The sequence below is a fragment of the Temnothorax nylanderi genome, unplaced genomic scaffold (assembly GCF_030848795.1).
Source record: "Temnothorax nylanderi isolate EJ_2023f unplaced genomic scaffold, tnyl_v1.0 TNYL_tig0028_pilon, whole genome shotgun sequence".
Classification (NCBI taxonomy): Eukaryota; Metazoa; Arthropoda; class Insecta; order Hymenoptera; family Formicidae; genus Temnothorax; species Temnothorax nylanderi.
Window position 1 is genome coordinate 1678860 of NW_027249090.1, and position 20781 is coordinate 1699640.

Here is a 20781-nt window from a genome sequence, read left to right on the forward strand (position 1 = left end):
AGCCATTGTTTGATGCGCACCTCCATTTCGACACAAATGCCAAGGTGACTGTGTGATCACGATTGTTGCAAATGCTGCAAACCTTAATTAATATGCGAATCTTAGGAGAGACACATATGACGTGCATTGTCGTGGAAACGCGCGTTAAAATCGTCGTCAGCGAATTAACTCCCTAATTAACGACCGCGGGCCTGTAACATCGTTATTAGGGTGTTAAAACGAGAGATGATATACATGCTGCTGAAAAACCTCCATTAGCGTGCTCCAGCACATGCATCGTTCAAAATTAACCTAAAGAAAAGATTATAATTAACACTAGACGATTATGTGGTAAACAATTAAAAATCTAGCCTAACAAACTTATATAAATCAATGATTAGTTACTAAGTTTATCTTTTTTTTTTAAATAATCTGCCAAAGCAATTTTTATCTCTAATATCATCTTCGATAGGAAAAGGAGACAAAGCGATATATCGCATAGTGTAGCTGCGTAAGAAGGATATAATTTCTTATCTGAGGGCGGCGTTCACAACGCGAGCGCACCTTCCACGAGTTAATCGATCGCGGCTCGAGCGTACCCATAACTTATCTACGTGCAAGAGAGCTCGTAGGAACCGGTGAAGTTAGCGGGCGCCCGCGCCGTCATAACGCCGCGTGCGTTATACGGGCAAATCGTTCGATCGGCTGGAAATGAAATTTACGAGCCGACTATACGTGCAACGTTGCACCCTGGTAATTTTCCGGCGACAAATCTCACCCTCTCCCTCAGGCGGGAGAAGAGTATTCTGCCAACCGCCGATTCTCCTCCTCGCTCCACCTTTCGAGCCGCGTGAAAGTCGACTCACATTGAACAATGTGGTCACCAGATACGCACGGTTATTATGCAAAATGGATTAATCCGTCGGATAAAAGTTTTTCATCAGTAAATTAACTTTGACGCGCGGAGTTTTATGCATCTCGCGTTACGCGTGTAACATCGTCCTAACTTTAGCGAAGTGACCGTGAGTCTAATTTTCATAATAATATACAGTCTAAATACTCCATCGTGATAATATCGTATGACTGAATATCCGTAAGTATGCAATTTATGATCTGACACGAAGAAATTTGCAAGCCCGAAGAATAAATGGGGAAAGACAAGCCCTTCTTTTCAATTTTATTAAAAGACTAAATCCTTAGACGTATATAGCATCATAATCCTTTTCTTTGCTATTACGAAAATGAAGATGCTGTTTCTCGTAATAGAACACTTCGTGGTGTCGTTGCAGGCATGTATGGCGTCATGTATCGCATAATGTGAATCGACCTTAATCTGTCCTCATCGCTATGAAAACCAAAACCGGTTTTCGTATTCTCAGACAGACCGAAGCTTGATCCAGGTATACACAGATCGTCGATTATCATATTAAATGTACCGGTGTGTTTGCGATCATTGGGTTGAGATGGGACACATGCCGGATTTACATTCGGTCTTCCATTCTCGCGTAGCCGTCGCATAATTGATACGATTTGCCCCACCGCATCCTTTCATTTTTCATGCAATCAATAAACGGTCGGTTTTGAACGAGCCAATTAAAACTATTAACTGTTTGCGGTCGATATAATATCTGTTGCAATAATAATTAAATTCTTCCAAAAATAATTATAAAATGTGTGTGTTCGTATAATGCAGATTGCATTTAATTGAGTGTAAACATGAATTTTACGATAATGAAGTCACACACAGCAAAACAGAGCGAGTGTAACAGTAACGATAATAATGCTCTGATATTTAATATAGTTATCAGAGACACTGACAGGTTCACAAAGACAAAAAATTATATTTGAACAAATTATTATACGAGATCTAAAATATTAATGAAATATTTGGCTTTAGAATATCGCGACACAAGTATAAAATTAAATTCTAGTGATTTAGGGGGAGAATAAAAGCGACGTCGGCACTTGGCTCGAATTTTACAGACGCCTGATTACCTGAAAATTTTTCGAAGCTGGTACGATAAATTTTAACGCAGCTACTACCTGATACTCGGTCTCTTTTTTTTTTCGTTATAACGGACGAACTTGAAAAGGCAAATTAGAGAGTTCCCCGAATCGATCAGTCTGTGGTTACTGCCTCGATGATGATAGGTCGAGAATCTCAGGGGCAACCGTCGAATGCATGGTTTGTGTGCACAGCACAGCGAGAAGGAGCATGCCATATACTGCGTTATCCAAGGTTCGCGTTATGCGAATCGCACGAACGTTACTATTATTATTGTTAGATTGAAGGGAACGCGACATGATTGCACTGAGAAAGGGACACGTGGCCTTTCGAAGCTGTCGATTGTGTCCTTTCATAGTCGGTTAAGTTTCACAGTCGGAGACGGGATAATATTTTTTCATTCGCGCAATTTTTGCTGTCCTTCATTGCCTGCACACGATCGAAACAATTAATTCTTTGCACGAGGCCGTATCGATGAAGTAAGCGTAAACTTATTCATACGGATCGATCATACCTACCTTCCATGGATATCGCGGGGATTAGTCTGATTCGGTTTATGTTAATCAAGCTTTTCTAAAGATTGGAACGTTTTTCCTCGAGTTTTCGCTCACCACTCGGGAGTTCCATAATGTATAAGATTGCAATAAGCGCGCGACGTTGGGTAGAACGCTTTAAGCTCTTTCACCCACAAAGGGAATCCGCGGAAATATAAAGGTATCTTCATTATCATAAGCCCTATAATAGCAAATAAACGTCAACGGTAAAGAACTAAGATGGAAAGATATTATCGCTGCTGCAGGATTTTCCCGATATAATGGCAGTGATATCTGCATATCGCAAATCCATTTGCTCTTCACGATTTCATTTCAGTAATGTTCACCATCTATAAATAATAGTCATTAGTGGTTAAATAATGAAACAGGCGACAAGTGCCCTCGACATAAACGATTATTGAAATGACGAAATGCAAACATGAAACACAAAACGTGAAACGTGCTTCTTTGTTATAGCACAAAATGCCCTTTCCGGCACTTTGGGTAATATTTACTCGCCATTAGTTCGATCTATCTACTGCGCTTTATTGCCATCGCTCGGTTCTTAGGTCGTCATGGCCAGCCGATCGTAGCCGATTTGTCGATTCCGCGCAACGACGTGTAGCCAGCAATAGCGAGCAGCGAAGAGGATCGGGGACCGATTTGAATGATAATCGGACGGATATGATTGATTTATGAATGCGGTATGGTCGGTGCACGCTTGCTAGACGAGATTAATCTTCATTACACGACGTTATCCCGTCTGGCTGCTCTTGTCGTGCAAAAGGGATCGAGATACACGCCGCGGTAGGTAGCCGCATTATTAAGATTGGTCCGCGGTCCCCGTATAGTCGTTTTCAAGAAACGATACCTCCCAACGGAGATTCTCAGGAACGGACTTGAATGTGCAAGTCGAAGGAACGTTACTCAATGTATGAATATGGATGATGCAAGACCTTTTTTTTAACTACATTTTCTCACACTTTCGATATGGGAAACAAATATGTATAATGTATATCTCTAACGATCGTAACATTACTTATTTTAGCAATAATAAGATGCAATAATAAAATAAACTACATTTGATGATGAGATAAATTTCAGATAAACATGTTCTTTTAAACTAAATAATAAATAGTAAATACAAAAATAGTAAATCTGAAAAGAATAGCAAAGTAGTCAAGTATATCTACAATTTTATTATGTTTCTTTTATGTTTATAAATGACAATATAACTATATTTTAACAAGTTTAAAAAATTTAAGTAAGAAAATATCGATAAAAAATTGTTCCCTAGAAATATATGTCAAATACGAATTATATGTCTAAACGAATTTCGTGCATACTTCTTTCATTCTTGATAGTCAGAGTGATAGGTCAGACATCGAATTTTTTGAATTCGTAAAAATACTATAAATATGGGTAGATATGTTTCAGGAACAGAGGTTATATCATCCTTCTCCTCTTCCTGTTTCCTTTCATTAAAGTCAACTTGGTTCACGAAAAGAGCGAGTAGTTGAAGATTTAAATTAAAAACTTTCGCGATATATTTATAAACTAGTTTCACATTATAGACTAACTTTCAAAAATTTGTATACTCCAATCATAATCATAGAGAGAAAAGAGGAGACAAGGATTTGTAAAGCATTCAATAATAAATATTGTAATTACGTCTTATACGCCCACTTGTTAGAGATACCTAATTGAAGAATGCGTGACAATATGGTATCATGAAAATATTACAAAGCTTATCAGCTGTTACTAAGTTAAAAATTTAAGACATGTGAACTCAGAGATGCTACTCCAAGCATTGACATGCAACTCGATTTTATATGTATAATAGTATTTGTGGTCGATAAAATCTTAAGTCGTCTGGAGCGGATAGTAGCCGGTACATACAAAAGTGACCGCTGTTAGATTTCACAAATAAAATGGCAAAACGGGAGTTTATAGCACGTCTACGCGAAGTCTTTTCTTCGCTTTGTAATTCCAGCAGAAACCGACCCAGATCTGGAATGCCCTTCGACCTCCACCGACCGTTGGACGATGTCTACAGCTAGTCACGAAGTCGAATACTCGGCGACCCGAAGAAAGAGAAGCAGCCGGTGGAGATCAGAAAGACCAACGCGACTTTGAGCGGACCAACTCGAAGATGGGGATTCAGATTGATGAAAAACATATCTCCTGCAGATTACACAGATTCCAAATTTATTTCGTGAGAGACGAAATAAACTTGTAAATCCCTCTGAGAGTCTGCTGAAAATTATGAAATCACACGAACTGAGGGAGGTGTTCAATTATAGAAAGAGATGCATAGTAATGCGAGTGTAATATTGATTAATGTAATAGATTAATCCTCATTTAATGAGAAAGGAGCTAATTGTAAAAAAAAAAAACGGAAAACGAAAGATAAAATGTTATTGGAGTAAGATAGAATTTCCGACTAGGTAAAAATTTTCTATTATTCGGCTCAATTGATCTAATTTGAAATTAGGATCGATTTTATTCTCTACGTGTATTTTCAGCTTAACTATCCTGATGTTTCGCTGGCGGGACGCGTCGAAAAGTGTCGGAGAAACATCGAACTTGGCCGGTGTAAACGAGAAAGTTCGAGCTGTTCGATCTACTCCGATAGTTTGAAACTACTCGCGAAATACCAGTGCAATATCAGGAGGTTACGTCCAAACAACGAACCAACATCGAACCAACATAGATCCAAAAGGACAGGTAGAAGGAAATCGAACTCGTCATCGACAGACGAGTCCTTCATGATCGGCTCGCTTTTATCGAGAGATTGCAGAATGTCGGATATTGAGCAGAGGAAAGAAAGACAGAAAGAGAGAAATAGAGCAAAGATCGATCAGGAAGGAGACGAAAGGAAAGGGAGAAAAAGGACAATAAAGGTGACGTTGCACCGAGCCGCGGCATCTGTCCTAGGAAGAGATGGAACAGCTGTGTCCGAAGGAGGTGAAGTGGGCAGACAGAGAAAGATGGAAGAACGAAAAAGAGGAGAGAAGAAGTAAAGAGAGAAAAATATGCGAGAAGAAGAAATAGATAGCTGGATAGAGGGAAAAGGCAGAGGAAAAGGGAGAGGAGTCTCTAGCCGCGATGGGCTCTGAGTACGAAGTGGATAAAGAGAGAAATATGGACAGCCATCGGCGAGGAGAAAAAGACAGACAGGGCGGGAGCGAGAGAAAGGGGAGGAGGGCTGCGTTGGAAAGGGGCGATAAAGGGGCATGGAAAAGGAGCTGGCAACGCCGCCCGGTCGATAGAAGAGTGGGACCTGCGAGACGCGGCAACGTCGCAAAGCGTCTGCTTTAATGCAGCGGTTCTCATCTCGCGTGAACTCGGTTGTTTTTCATATCAGATATAACAAAATCAGATACAACGTGATTGTTGTTTAGAATTAGGATCATAGCATATAAAGAATTTAAATAGTTAAACTTAAACACAGTATATGAATCGACCAATTATAGTCGAACATTTTCGAGAACCTAGGTTAGGTCTCGACCTAAATTCTTCTCGGAAAATGCTTGATTATGATTGGGCAGTTAAGTTTTATTATATATTATTTATTATGTAAGTTTTTGTGTGTTATAGTTCTTATTGCAATTAGGTTATTACATATAAAATATTATTTGTATCTCACACAATATTACTCACTTTGTATTACTCACAAAATGTTTTAACCATGAATGTGAGGCTTCGTGGAATGCATAACTTGTCTTTTTTGCGCGTCTTTGATGATAATTTTAGCTTATTTCAGCATATTTAACATGTGATCAAAACTACGGTAACCTCGATCAACGGCAATCTTGATTTTCTGTAGGAAAATCTTAAATGTTATATCAAATAATATGTTTTGTTTTCGAAAATTGATCAATAAAAGTAAATTAATATTCCTTTAATATAAAATCTACAAAATATTCTACAATTAAAAATGTACAGGACGTAAAAAGATAGTATTTTATAGGTATTTACTATTAAAAAATTGTGAAAAATATCCCACATTACAAAAATATACTGAAGCAACTTCTATATATATACTTATTCCTGTTAGATTCATTTTCTTGTGGTAAGATTCCCATCAGATTTATTTCGCGAAGCCGCAGCATGAAAGTTACGTATATATGGAAAACTAAACTTTCAAAGTGCGCAGACGTTGTGGAGCTTCAAGGAGCTTGAAGACGTAGAAATATTCTAGGAAACCGACCGGGCTGCGGTCGGGTTTGCGAGTCTTTCGAGCCGGAGTCTTTTTTGCCGGACCGGTTTGCGAATTGCAGTCCGAACTTTTCCGTGCACAGGACGATGGGAAGCACGGAGAAGATAGCGGTTGGGCGTGGCGGCGATGTACGCAATAATTTGTCTTAAACGGGCATAATTGAGAGTGAGTGATTAAAAAAAAGTACCCGAAGTGTTCACAAAGCGACACGCGCGGCTTTGAGGGCAATCTGTTTTATACGGCTGGTCCGATATTCCGTTTTGCATGAAACGGTTAAATCACATGTGACGCAAATTGACACGCGGCTTTGAACTCCGAACATTCGTGCGACTGTGTATACTACATTTTGTGTGATAATTTAAACCCAGCAAATTCTGTGAAACTTTAGATTTCAAATAGTGATACTATAATATATTGCCTTTATATGTACTTCAAAATGACTAAATTATTTCAATGTGTTACTATATTATCCTTCTTGCTTCTATTATTCTCTTTTATCGTACAATTTTCATAACATTGAAAATAAGTTATATAAAAAATAAATTTTATTTTAAAATCGTTCAACTATATATTAATATAAAAGTTGTAATGTTTTCACACTCATATAATTACTTTGATGTTTATATATTAGCACATTCAAAACTTTTTACATAAAAAAATTTAACAATGTATCATGCAAGCGATTAAAAATAATAATACAATAGAACAAATAAATTCTTGTAAGGATTTATTCAAACATATAGTCTTTTCTCATAGACTCATAGAAAAACAATTAAATACATCTTGTATAACAAATAAATAATGTATAACAAATAATTACAATAATTTTTTATATAGGTCACGAATTTTCGCGATAATGCAAATAATTTAAAAAGGAATTTATTAATACGTTTATTAATTCAAGATTAATATTTGTATAGTATCTATATAAAAAAAGTTTTATTGTGTGCATTATTAAACATATTATGTAGTCTATTTTAATATTATATCGTATATTTTAAAAATATTATTAGATATATCTTTCATTGCAAACAATAAAACATTAGATAATTATATTATTAAAGTTATTAATCATATGGACATATGAATAATTTTTCATGCCACAAATTGTTTTTCCATTTTACAACTCCTTCCATTTCTACATGCATCTTTTATCAAGTGTTTAGTGTGCAACTGCAATGAGTGTAATTGCAATAAAATGTGTACGGCCATTCAGAATACATTCGCTCCCTCTCTTCTGTGAAATAAATAATTTATGAATGAGGAATGGCCGACTGTCGGCACCTCTTGTGTATATCTAAGTGTATGGCTCAGAAATGTGTGGTCGAACGTAAAAAGGGGAAGGCAAGCACACAGGAGTTGTACACAGGAAACACATAATTCTAAGTAAGTTTCGCAGGTGTTCGCAATTGTACCGTACAAAAGCCAAAAGCGTTTCGAAATCTTCGTCAACATGCAAAATGTGATAGCTCTCATGGAAAATATGACCTGTCTGCCGTTTTGTACAAAAATCGTGCATAACAGTTTCTATGGTATTCGTGAAAAAGACCGCTAAAGAAGATCAAGTAAAAGACCAGTAATAAAATTTCATCAATAATGAGAGAGCTCAATGTATAAAATTAATATAAATCTTAGGAATAATCATTGCTATAAAAACAATATAATAATAAAGGGATTGAAGAAATGGCAATTTCATGTACATATTCAATTCGTTCTCGTTGAGTAGTAAAAGCTGTAGGTATAGTCGGCGTGGCGAGCATTTTATATTCTTAATGGAGACAGACTCAGGCACGATACGAGCTTCTTTCCGTTCCTTAGATTCGTCGCACGTTGCCGCCATTGGTATCAACTCTCTCGGAAGAAGTCGGCGAGAGAATTTGGCCAATGCGGCATCGCGAAGGCGCTGAAGATTCGGACCGACGCTTGAATTAAATCTAACGTCACGACGAACGACGTAGACGGGGTTCTCCTCGCTCCCTTTTTCTTCATACTTGTCCGTTATTCCCTTTTACGGGATAGTTTCTGATGGCTCGTGTAACCCAGGAAAGTCCCGGGGAATCCGAGGGGTTTTTATCGCTGAGCGTGTCGAGCGGGAGAAAGAGAGATCTCGGGATGTTGGGAGTATAACAGCGCGTCACTTTTTTTTTTTTGCTTTAGACAAACCGTCTTCAGAAACTTTTGCAAGTTCTCTTTGTCCCTGCGATCGTTCGTCAGGATTTTCCCGACGCGTGACGAAGAGATCTCACCCTTCCGCGAACTCCGATGATTCGTGACGTCTAATAACGTACGGTCGATCTTCTCGTTCCTACGAATGTTAGCTCATTTGTCGAAGAAGATTTCGCGTAATATATCTTAACAGAATGCGAATTGTGGTCGCGCCGAAAGAGACTTGACGAATCACACGTCGCGCCAACGAGTGTGAAAAAAGAGGAAATCGTTCCGTAATAAAGACTCCTTGACTTTTCAAAACTGCCTAGGCTCATAAGAATGTTCATTTTATGATGGCGCCTCTGATAAATTTCTAATTGCAAAATAATAACGCATAATCGCAATGTATTTGCTCGAAAGGTTGCGGTAATTCAGTTGAAATTCCCAACAGCAAATATTAATTATTGCGCAACGATCTCATTGTCAGCTGATCGAGAAAGTTTCGCTTCTATCGCAACAATTTCTCTCTTCTTCCTCCCTCTCTCATCGACTTATGCTGTTCACCTCCATGAACTGATAATACGCTCTAAACTAGTTCATTATTAAAATATAATGATGTTATTAGGTAAGCGCGTTTTATCATATACAGAGAAAACGATACATATTTTGCGAGAAAAGGAACTGATACCGGTTTGCTATTGATTATTCTAGACAGAATAGTTACCTGATGCAATAACCATTTTCTCTTCATGGTTAAGATATCTTCCGGTTAAAACGGCGAAGGTAAAAAAATCCATTTTGCTAAAGAAGAGATACAGAATTATACAGAATGCCCTCTTTATGTGTACCGAATTTACTGCGTTACTACTTCTTTCTCTCTCTCTCTCTCTCTCTCCCTTCTTTTCTCTATCTCCTCCGTTTATCTAGATAAAACGTGAATCACTTTAAGCGATAACGACCACATACGTATAAGCCACGTACACATGATCGGAAGATCGACCGTTATTTTCGTGAACTTTGCAGTTTCAATTACGATGGTAGTATCAATCTTTTTTTTATGCGTGAAGACATCCGTGAAGAATTAAATAAAAATTAGAATCTTGCCATTTCGACTTCAATGTCGTGGGAAATCATACGTGGCGATAAGATGAATCGTTATTGCATATTTCGAAACATTCGAAGTAATTTATTGAATTTGTAAACGTTTACTCATTTTGACATTCAATAAATGTTGAGAGATAAAACTTTATTTCCCTTGATATACAAGTGATTTATTGTATTCTTGCAAGAAATTTAAATTTGCAATCACTACTCTTTATATATTTTTGTAAAAAACAGCTTTTTTCACAAATTTTCACAATTTTGTAAAGCCTCTAGTAATAGCGTATAGTGTTGGATAAGAACTTTAAAGTGCATGTGACATTTATTTGTACAAATTTGTATTCTTAACGCATCGTACGTATCTTCATAATTTACACAAAAGTTATGACATCGATTAATTATTTTTATATTAGTGTTAGTTATATATTATCTTCTTTGCTCATCCACATTAACTTTCTACAATCCTGTTTTTACATTATCTTCTTATTACACTGTGAACCTCGTTGTTATAAGCCTTGTGTGAGTATATCCTAGATTCTAAATAAATCACTATTCGTATGTGTCTGGTTCATTCTACGACTGTACATAATTTTCTGAAGCAGTTCGCGACTTTACAATGGCAGTAATGCGTGATAATAAGGCTCTATTCTTGTAAGCAAAAAATTTAAATTATAAAAGCGAACAAGGTCTTAAAAATTCAAGAAAGCAAATACTTAACATAGACAAATACAATACAAACTATCCACTTTAAATTTTACATACTTTTTTTGTAATAAAATTAGGATGCAATGAATTCTTGCTCACCTTTAGAGATATTATACATTACAAAAAAAATATAGTATATTTTTCATTAAAATATTTCATTAAAATATCTAAATTCTGCATATTTAATTTTCTTGAAAATGCCGAAAAAAATAGTAAATTTATATTTCTTTTTGTTCATTCTCATATAAGATATTAAATAAACTCAGAAAAAACCGTTCATATATATTGCATAACATGATATATCTTATTCGGCATTGTAGAGTAACAATACGTTAACTTTTTATGAATGAATAACAACTCTTTCGTCGACCATTGCAGTGTGCGACGTTTGCTCATTGCATTTTTTATGACGTCGATGTGGACAATTTGTGTCACTTGGGAGCGAATCTATGGCCTAGTATGTACGAACAGACGCTAGAAAAATATACATAGCCGATAAATATTTCTTCGCATTATACTCCATAGTAGCGAATCGAAGAACTATGAACGATAATAATGTTACGAACCGTGAAAATGATCTCACGATGTAAAACGTAGTCCTTACGTAAAGCGATCTGACTTTCGAGTTTCGCGAAATCTCAACAACAGCTACGTACGTCGTCGAAAAATAGTCGACGCGATTGATCGACAACTGTTTTCGCGCACCTATTGTGAAGATGTAAAAGTTTTAAAGAACATTGTGATGATATTCGAGCTTTGCAAAGCTATATTTACGCAATGGGAAATCGTCGGGGCAGCTACCGGAAATGGCTTGTCGTGAACGGTCAGCACAAAATCCTCCTCTTTTAACAATTTTTTTTCCGCGCCCGAGCGTGGTTTTTACGAGCGATCGTCCGTCGACCTTTTTATTCCGGACTTATAAAAGAGCCCCGCGGCGAACCGAAGATACGCAATGCTTTTGGGATTGACGGGCAATCTCGCGTTACATGTCCCCGGCCAATGAGATACATTTGCATCGTGACAAATGTCCCTGTGCACTTGCGGGAATCGACTACTCGTATGGCGTGACAGAGTTAATATCGAATGTAAAATTTTATGTCTCTCGATTTCCTCCGTTGAATGGAATTCGGGTCTTTTGTTTCGACGCAACGTGAAACTTATGAGAGAACCATCGCCGTATATGGACAATTAAAATATATTAGAGATATACGATGTGTCAAAGTGTTATAGTACAGGTTCTATATATTTCTCCTCTTTCGTGTTTCCATAATGTGATGTTACACGTTATAAAGCTATATATACGCTCTTATTTGCATCGCGGTATAACAGTCTCAGATTTTCGTAGGAAAATGTGTTGGTTAAGGCTTGTCAGCGACAGCGGGAGGTAAACTCGAAAGAAGGCTGCTCGCGACAGTAGACGGGCGTTTATCCCTTTTTTCTTTTCTTTTGGAAGATATAAAGAGAAGAATATCTCGGCATGAGATCATTGCGGTGCGCTGTTACATTAACATCGCGCGCACCACATCATGCGTATTTCTTAAATATTTTCTTTCGAAAGAATTGCGGAGGAGGAAACTCCTTCAATTGTCTCACTCGTGCAATTTAATTTATCGGCAAAAAAATTCAAAAACTGTTTCCTAATTATGTAGATTCCAATACCATCAGAGTTGTCGCTGTAGAACGCGATATAATTGCACAATGAACATTCGATAAGCATGCTGCGCGTGCAATGTTGACTGCGCGATATGCGAAATAGACTTTGCTATTGTAGGAACACCTGGCACAGTGTCAGCTTACCGCCGTCGAAGTGACGACGAAATGTTTCTATTTCGCTGTCGTATAGGTATATGGCCGAGGGTGCGCCACAAAGATACGGAGAGGGGCAATGAACTGACACATCGCGTATCCAAAAAGGCTATATGGCCACATTATGATGGCGGCGAAGTTTATCTATACGATGTGCTGTATGTTTATCTGCGAATGTATTTTCATTACAAAATTGTTTAGCCTCAATAAAAATGGTTAAAAGCTGTGTCATCATTAATATATCGCGTTATCAATAAAATTACCACCATTTACCGTGACGCGCATGTGCGTGTTTAGTTATGGATATATCTTGATTGAAAAATAGAGTAAACGTTCTATGATGTTAAATTGTATTAGAGGAAGTTCGATATCATCATTGTATAAATATCAAATTAAATATAATAAAAGAATCAATATTACGCGACTATTATAACCTTTTGTGATATGTAAATGACATTTTATTTCATATTCTATTTCATGATAATAATAAAACGAGCTCACATTCGTTAAATAAATTTCGTAAAACTAGTATTCACTCCTTTCAGATTTAATTTATTTTTAAAATGCAAAACATTAATCCTTTAATTACATAATACGCCGGAACGATCCGACTTTGAAGTACGAGGTAATTAAAGAAATGAAAATCTCTCTCTCTCTCTCTCTCTCTCTCTCTCTCTCTCTCTCTGTGCAACGTCGAAGCCGCGCGAGATCCAAACAGGCGACACGCCCGAGTCATGAAAGCCGCAGACCTCAGAATCCCGATTCCTCAATGCCTCCGAGTGGCACTCACCTTGTTTCCATACCAGAATCCGCAAGGATGTCACGCTGCGCGCCGTACGCAAAACGATGTTCCGTCGAAGGCGGTGGCGCAGGACGTGTCCGCGGCGCTCCTTCAAAGTGTCGTCGACGCTGACGGTGCTGTTGGTAGTGATGTTGCGGTTGTTGACGTTGATGTTGCTGCTGCTGCTGCTGCTGCTGCTGGTGATGATGATGGACGACCGACGGATTAATCTGGATACGGTGGATCGCGCCTGGCACCCTCCAGCAGAGCACATATGGAATCACGAAGTCAGGCTTGACCTGCACCAGCGGCAGCAGGCGATACTCGATCTCGCGCGGATTAAAGGACACCGATCGCCCGTTCGTATTACCGCTCGACCCGCGCACCAGAAGACGACCCTCTCCACGGAGGACGTTGTAGTTGCGCCAGCCAAGGTCACGGGGTAACATGTCACGAGGACATCCCTGCCAACCACCGAACTACCGGCTCCTTGTGCGTCTTGCCATAATGTCAAGGATATCCCTCTCGTTTCTCGCACCGAGGATCTTTCGAGGCGTGAGCTGGTTTTACGCGACAATCTCCGATCAATCGAGAAGACGACTGTCCATTGCCATAAACAGAAGAAGATTCTTTTCGCTTACAACGAAATATACCGTACAATTAGACGAAAGAGTAATGAAGGAGGCTCCTATTAGCTTATTAGCAATTATCTCACACGCAGCGGTTTAAATCCACTTGGCAATCGATAGAAGCTTCGTGTATTCGCTGCCACTGAGAGACGACGCACTTCGTCGCGACACATAAATATCCGCGACAACGACGCGGTGCGAATTTTCCCGTGGACGAGTCTCTCGATTATTGTTTCCTCTCCTTTTTTTTTTTTTTCAAATCGTGGATTCGATCAAGGATCCAACGTGTTCGTTCGCGAATAATGTCGGGCGTACCAGATGGGCGAGACTGGACTCGGGAGCGTCATCCTCGAGCGGCAAGCGCGTGTGCTCGCGAGGAAATTCGGGATCACTGGGAGGACCGGGAGGGCGGCGAGACAGGCGCCCGGCACTCCCTTCTCGCGCGACAGCACTCCGACCTTAGCATCGACTTCCACGACCGGAGCCGAACGGTGCGAGAGCGAACGAACCCAACGAACGAACGGACGTGGAACGAAAGGCGAGAGAGGAACGCAGCCCCAAGGATCTCCGCGGCGCGCCACGAATTTCAAACTGGGCTGCGCGCGCAATTTACGTGCCTCAGGGCTGTCTCAAAGAAAGCTCGTCGTGAGAGGGGTGTCGGCACGCGAAAATGTCGGCGGCGGCCTTTTCCAACCAGTCTTGAAAATATTAAAGCTATACGCGTGATAAACTCGTCGCGGTCTTGAAGAATAATAAATATTGATACCTAATATGATAATTATTAACATTGCAGTAATTATTTTTTTAATAAATGATAACGAAATATAATCGTCTATGAATGCCAATAATGTTATAGCTTTCTCCGAATTTGGCGACTTGCTAACGATTTTCTAATATTTTTTTATAAACACCAAAAAGATAGAAAATATCGTCATCCAGTCAAGTTTAGATAGAAGCATTACATTCGCATTGGATTACATTCGCACAGCATGCAGGTGATATCAATAAGATATATCCCACGCCATTTACTATTTACTGCGATTACATAATCGAGTATAGATATCGAGTCGGATCCGCGGCGCGGAACAATGCTCGCGATTTATAGGAAAACGTGAATCGTGCCTGACATTAGTAAACATCGGTAAAAGGTATCGTTCAATGTATCATTCAAAAGGCATTCATTTGATCTCCAAGTTTAAACGCTCTACCACCTATAAGCGACGGGATAATTAAATGACTCTGTCTCTGCCAAGACATTAAAAGAGACGATCTGCCAAGTCGAGAGACAATAAAACCGCGTACAGATAGTAGCAGGTGTCAATTTAACAGTGGTCTGAATGCCAGTTCAGAAATTATCGATACATATCTTTCACCAACAAAGATTAAAAATTTCGCCCTAGTCACTCTTGCGAGACTTCGGAAAGCTCGGTACATCTAACGTTTTTCATCAAACGCGCACGCAGGTGAGAGGCGGCCTTCTTTCGCGGATTCCCCTCTTTCTTATCCCCTCGCTTGTTTTATCGGTTGCAATCATGTCATCGTTATTATGATTCCACCGACACTTAATACCGCACATTTTTTTGTTGCCTGCATACGTTTTTTTCGCGTCAACGCTTTTCACGGGAATGCAATTGGATCTGGGACGTAGATATGGCAATTTTCCGAGGCTATTACAAGACATTAAAGGCGATGTTGGAAAAAGATACAGAAAAAAAAGGTAAATGAGGTCATTCTCCGTTCGAAAAAAAGATTGCTCCGTTCAGATAATTTTAGTTCGCTATAAATCCGCGTTGAAAAGTACAGATTGCTAAAATTTCGATCTTTACTTTAAGTAACCCTGGTGGAAATCTTCTCATGGGTAGGCAAAAAAGGGAAGATACTCATGGGGAGAATTGGGACTTCTACCCATGAGTATCTGCCTATGGGAATCTACCTAAGGGAATCTACCTATGGGAATCTACCTATAGGAATCTACCTATAGGAATCTACCTATGGGAATCTACCCATAGGAATCTACCTATGAGAATCTACCCATAGGAATCTACCTATGGGAATCTACCCATAGGAATCTATTTATAGAAATTTATTCATACATATACCTAGAGCACAAAAAATACTGGAGACAAGTTAGATAAACAAAATATCAACAAAATATTTATAAATTTATATATTTATATAAATCAGAATCATGTACAAGTTATTTCGCGTCAGGCGGATCGCACATGTGCTTTTTTTTCGCGGCTGTTTGTCGATTAGTGAACGTTGTCGGCGTAAACGTACGGACCTCGGCGGAGTAAATAGACGGTGGAAGATAAATAATCGCGGCGGCGAGGCGAAGTTAAATTGCATAAGAGCGTGATTAGCCTCGATTCCAGGTTATGATACGTCTTATAAGACATGCTTCTCTAATGAATCCTCGCAGACTTCATGATAACCGAATATAAAAAAAAAAAAGAAAGTCCTCTGCGATATATATATACCCGTTATTACAAATAAAATAGGAATGTAAAAAATTCACGCGTATACAATTACATCGATCAAATTTAGCCGAATGTGCGCGTTATGCAGAATAAGTAATAGAGTAAATTATAATCGATATGGGTCGAAAGAGGGGGCGATCGCGGCAGAGTTGTTATAAATTAACGTATAATTGCGTCTAGACTAAGCGGATATAAAAACTGTATTTTCGCCGTGATTGCAAAAGCGATTTCTGCATTGTAACCCGACTTTGCCTCACCTTCGGGAAGACGAGAGATTGGACAGCTTCTGTCTGCTGGTAAAAGAAAAAAAAATGCGATAAATTATGCCGCCCCCCTCCTTCTATTTCTTCGAGATGACTCGGCGATAAAATAAACGTTCTAAGCATCAATAGCGTCAAAATGAGAATAAAATAAATCGGATATATTTATATACCGGTCTATTTTACCGGAATTGATTGGGATTTGAAAGGAGAGAGAAGATTAACGGCGAATATATCGTGCAAAAGACGACGATTCTCTTTCAAGAGAGTCTCGTCGACGACTATCGCGCGTCCACCGCCTCTCATTACGATCTAAATCCTAGTTCGGTCGACTTGCTCTCGACTCTCGGGACTTTTCAGAAGCCGTCCTTTGCGGCAGAGGTCAGTCGTTAACGCGTCTTATGGGCGTCTTAGGGATGATAGGTCATGTATATTATTTAATCTTCTTCATCGGATGATGTATCCTTTAGCTCAAATGTTTGACGTACAGTTTTAATTTTCGAAGACAATATTTTATTAATATTGTTTAAACGCTTTTGTAAATCCGCCGGATTTACAGAAGCATTTTTCTGTTCCAAGTAAATTCTTTTTTGTAAAAGATCTGAAAGAAGAAAGAATTTAATAAAACATATGTTTATCAAAATAAATACCTATTTATTAAATAAGTTGATTTTAATTAGTACTGAAAATTAATACCTGACAGATATTTTTTCTTATCTGGCGAGCAAGCCTTTCGTGCCTTAGAGTTTGCTTTATTTGGGCAAGCCTTCCCAGAAGCGCTTCTTTTTGATAATTCTTCTCGGGTCCATAGCACGTCGGCGATTTTTTTTACAAATTTTCCATCTCCTTTCAATCCCAATTCAACTTTATTTATTTGATCAAACTGTGCCTGTGACACAACAGAAACCTATAGAAATAATAAAAATAATAGGCTTACATCATGAAGTCATATACATATACAGCATTAAGGCAGAGATTATATAACACACATGACTTTATATTTTTTGATGACGTGATGTTATTTAGTAAATAGTTTTAAGAAGTTTAACTTACTCCATTTGAAGGGTCAATGTTATAAGCGGGACCTTCCAAAGTATAATTTTTATTTGAGGTAGCACCCTGTAAAGAATAAAAGAATAAAAAAATTATCGTTAATTATTTTAAATATTTTAGATAATTTGTAGTACATTTTAAATTCTTTAAATTTATCATAATTCACCTCTAATTGTGGTCGAATTTCAGTTTTGTTTTTGTTATGTAACTCATCCTTCTCGATATCATCAACTACATATGATACCTGCAAAGATTTAAAGTATTATAAATATTTTCTTCCAGAAAACAACATTCTTCTTTTAAATAAAGTTATTATTTACATGATCAGAATCTTTCAGTTGACTTTTTGAAGCGCTACTTAGAGAAGTGTCCACTTTCGGTATTTGAGGAATCGGCTGCTCAATGTGCAGCACAGTGACTTTCGAATCAATGTCGTTGATCTGTAAGCAAAAGATTTGAGTTCAATTGTCACAAGTGTCATCCTTCAGGTTATAGTACTATATTTATTTATAAAAATTATTATATTAATGAAAATATTTCTTCACTACATACAACAGACAAATCTTCATTTAAAATTATGCTGCTTTCATCAAAATCATTTTGCCAATCAGGTAATTCGGTCTTAACCTGAAACAATTTAAACAATTATACTTTTACTAATCATAAGAATGTTTATATTGCATAATAAATAAATGAGTGAAACTTACTTTTTGATAGTTTGGAATTTTACTAGAACAGGAAAGCTCATTGTCAGACTTATGTGAATTATCATGTTTTTTTAGACAATCTTTGAATTTATCTAAAAACAAAAACAGCTAATCAGTTTTAGACATGAAAAAATTTCATATAACAACAAAAAGAAATTATATATTATCAATAAAATATAGAAGGTACAGAATCAAAATATGAAAATATTATAAAAAAAACAAAAATATTTACAGCTATCGTGCTTGGCACTTTTGTGCTTTGACGATTCAGACTTGTGAGAAGACCGATGCGATGAGTGGTGTGACAATTCCTTATCTTGCCATTTAAAATTTAGATCTAATATTTTGAAATATCGATCTTCGAGATCTTTGTATTTCATTTCTAATTCTGTATATTTTTGCTTCCATTCTTTGAGCTCTTCCTGAAAATGCATTATGTGTTCCATATTATTGCTTACAGTCTTTTGCTTCTTAATAATCTTCTCCTCATGCTCATCTTCTGAAGCATTATCCATACAAATCAAATCATCTTCTTTCGAAAGTTCTCGAAAAGAACAAACTGTATTTGAAAGTTTGGCCTCTTTGCTGTCTTTAATCTCCTGTTATGGAAACGCAATAGATAAAAAGAAGCATTTACTTCTATGAGTGTTAAATAAAAAGGTTAACTTAAGCAAAGGAATTAAAGTAATCATAAATTATTAACAAAAATTAGAAAATTTTATCAAAAAGAAATTTTGAACAAGACAATTATTCTACTTCTTAAATGACAAAACAAAATGAATGTACCTTATCCCTTAGTTTCCTTTTTTCTAAGTTTTGGTTACATTTATCATCACTTAATCTTTGAAGATTATATTGTCTTGCTTCTTCAATACAGTTGTTCTTTTTGCTCTTGCCTGTCATTTTCTTCTAGAAAAACATTATTATTTCAAAAAATCAATACAAAGATTTGAAAAAAATACAATTTTCTTCATCTTACTTTGTTTTCTTTACACTCTGTTTTCATTGTAGGTTGAACAGGTCTTCGCCCTTTCGGTTTTTCGCACAAAGCAGTGAGGTCACTAAGAGATTCTAAAATAGAAATGTATTACAAACAGCATTTTGTATTGTACAAAAAGTCTTAAAGAATTTAGTATAACTCACCTGCATAGTGCAGTAGTTTGGCTTTATAATATCCAGTGAGAGGCACTTTCTTTTTACCACACACAATTTTTTCTATGTCTAATATTTGTCCCTGTTCTTTCAATACTGTTTTTGGGGTCTCTTCTTGATTTACACTCCAAAACACTTTGTACTCTGATCTTGTAACACAAGATTGTAATTCACTCAGCACTACTTCATAGTCTTTAAAAAAAGATAGCGGAACATCAGCTTTTTGCTTATCTAATTCGTATTCCACACGGGCCCACATCGTTTCTTCTACGTTCATGTTTTATTTTAAGCACACTTATAAGACAAAGAACAGAAGAAAATGATTATTTTTGGCTAAAAAATATTTTTATACAAAATTTTCGCATATATTAAACTAATTAGACTTCAAATTATATGCAAATTATATATTTGTTATTTTTTTGCATATTTTAAGAACATTATTTATGTGAACAAATTATGTTTTCAATTAATTAACATTTTAATTACTTGTAAATATTATAATTTTTACATTATCAATGTTTTCGTAGAATGTGCAAGAAATAACGAATAAACAATTTTTGTATATAATCCAAAGTTGATTAATAATTAATAATAAATTAACTAATACATTAAGTTGTAGAAATAAATATTACTTGCTGAAGACTAGAAAGAGGTTAGTTAAACACATATGATGTTTGTACTCGTTTTAATGTATTATATTATAATTTTACCATAAAATGCAAGTTTAATATATGCGAATATTTTTAATAAATATAAAATAATAGACTGCTGTTTGTGAACAAAAAATCAACATTATGATGAAGATATAATAATATTAACTGTGTACTATTATTATTATAATAATATTAACTGCTGTGTAATATTAACTGTGTACTGTGTTGCAATTTTCACAAACAGCAGTATATTTTTCAGCTGAATATCTTACCAAGTACTTGAATTATTTGTGCACTGTCCCTCTAATATTCTAGCCTCAATAGCTGCTTATCGTGCGCTTTGTCTGGCTCGGTTCAAAAGTCGATTGAAAGTAATGGCGATAGAAGTAAAACAACGGTCGGAATCCTTATAATAATGGAAAGTATGGCGCTCATTTCGCGCCTTCTGTGGCTGCGCTGTTCAGCGAGAAGTCGTGCAGACCGTGAAGGAAAACTCGTCCGTTTCACGCCGATCTCCACCATAAAACGGACTCTGAGGCCTCTGAGCGTATAGTAACGCGTCACGCT

At 37.1% G+C, this 20781-nt stretch overlaps 2 protein-coding genes across 4 annotated transcripts in view; both read right to left on the reverse strand.

Moving 5' to 3' along the window:
* Window positions 1–14095, reverse strand: part of LOC139770337 (protein gustavus-like) — a 142946-nt gene extending 128851 nt beyond the window's left edge. For both annotated transcript variants that reach the window (XM_071702240.1, XM_071702239.1), the window contains exon 1: window positions 13290–14095. In XM_071702240.1, the coding sequence (XP_071558341.1) occupies window positions 13290–13729 (440 nt within the window). In that variant the 5' untranslated portion in view covers window positions 13730–14095. The remainder of the gene's footprint in view (window positions 1–13289) is intronic.
* Window positions 14096–16333: 2238 nt separating this feature from the next.
* Window positions 16334–20760, reverse strand: LOC139770342 (uncharacterized). 2 transcript variants are annotated; one of them, XM_071702251.1, is made up of 12 exons: window positions 20487–20760; window positions 19553–19855; window positions 19389–19480; window positions 19196–19315; window positions 18642–19008; window positions 18410–18501; window positions 18255–18329; window positions 18023–18142; window positions 17869–17946; window positions 17703–17768; window positions 17346–17556; window positions 16334–17250 (listed from the first exon to the last, which is right to left on the reverse strand). In XM_071702251.1, the coding sequence occupies exons 2-12, from the start codon at window positions 19836–19838 to the stop codon at window positions 17087–17089; spliced, it is 1671 nt and encodes a 556-aa protein (XP_071558352.1). In that variant the 5' UTR covers window positions 19839–19855; window positions 20487–20760; the 3' UTR covers window positions 16334–17086. The 2 variants fall into 2 exon arrangements, with proteins under 2 accessions (XP_071558352.1, XP_071558350.1); XM_071702249.1 differs by having other exon boundaries at window positions 19196–19318.
* Window positions 20761–20781: the final 21 nt, after the last annotated feature.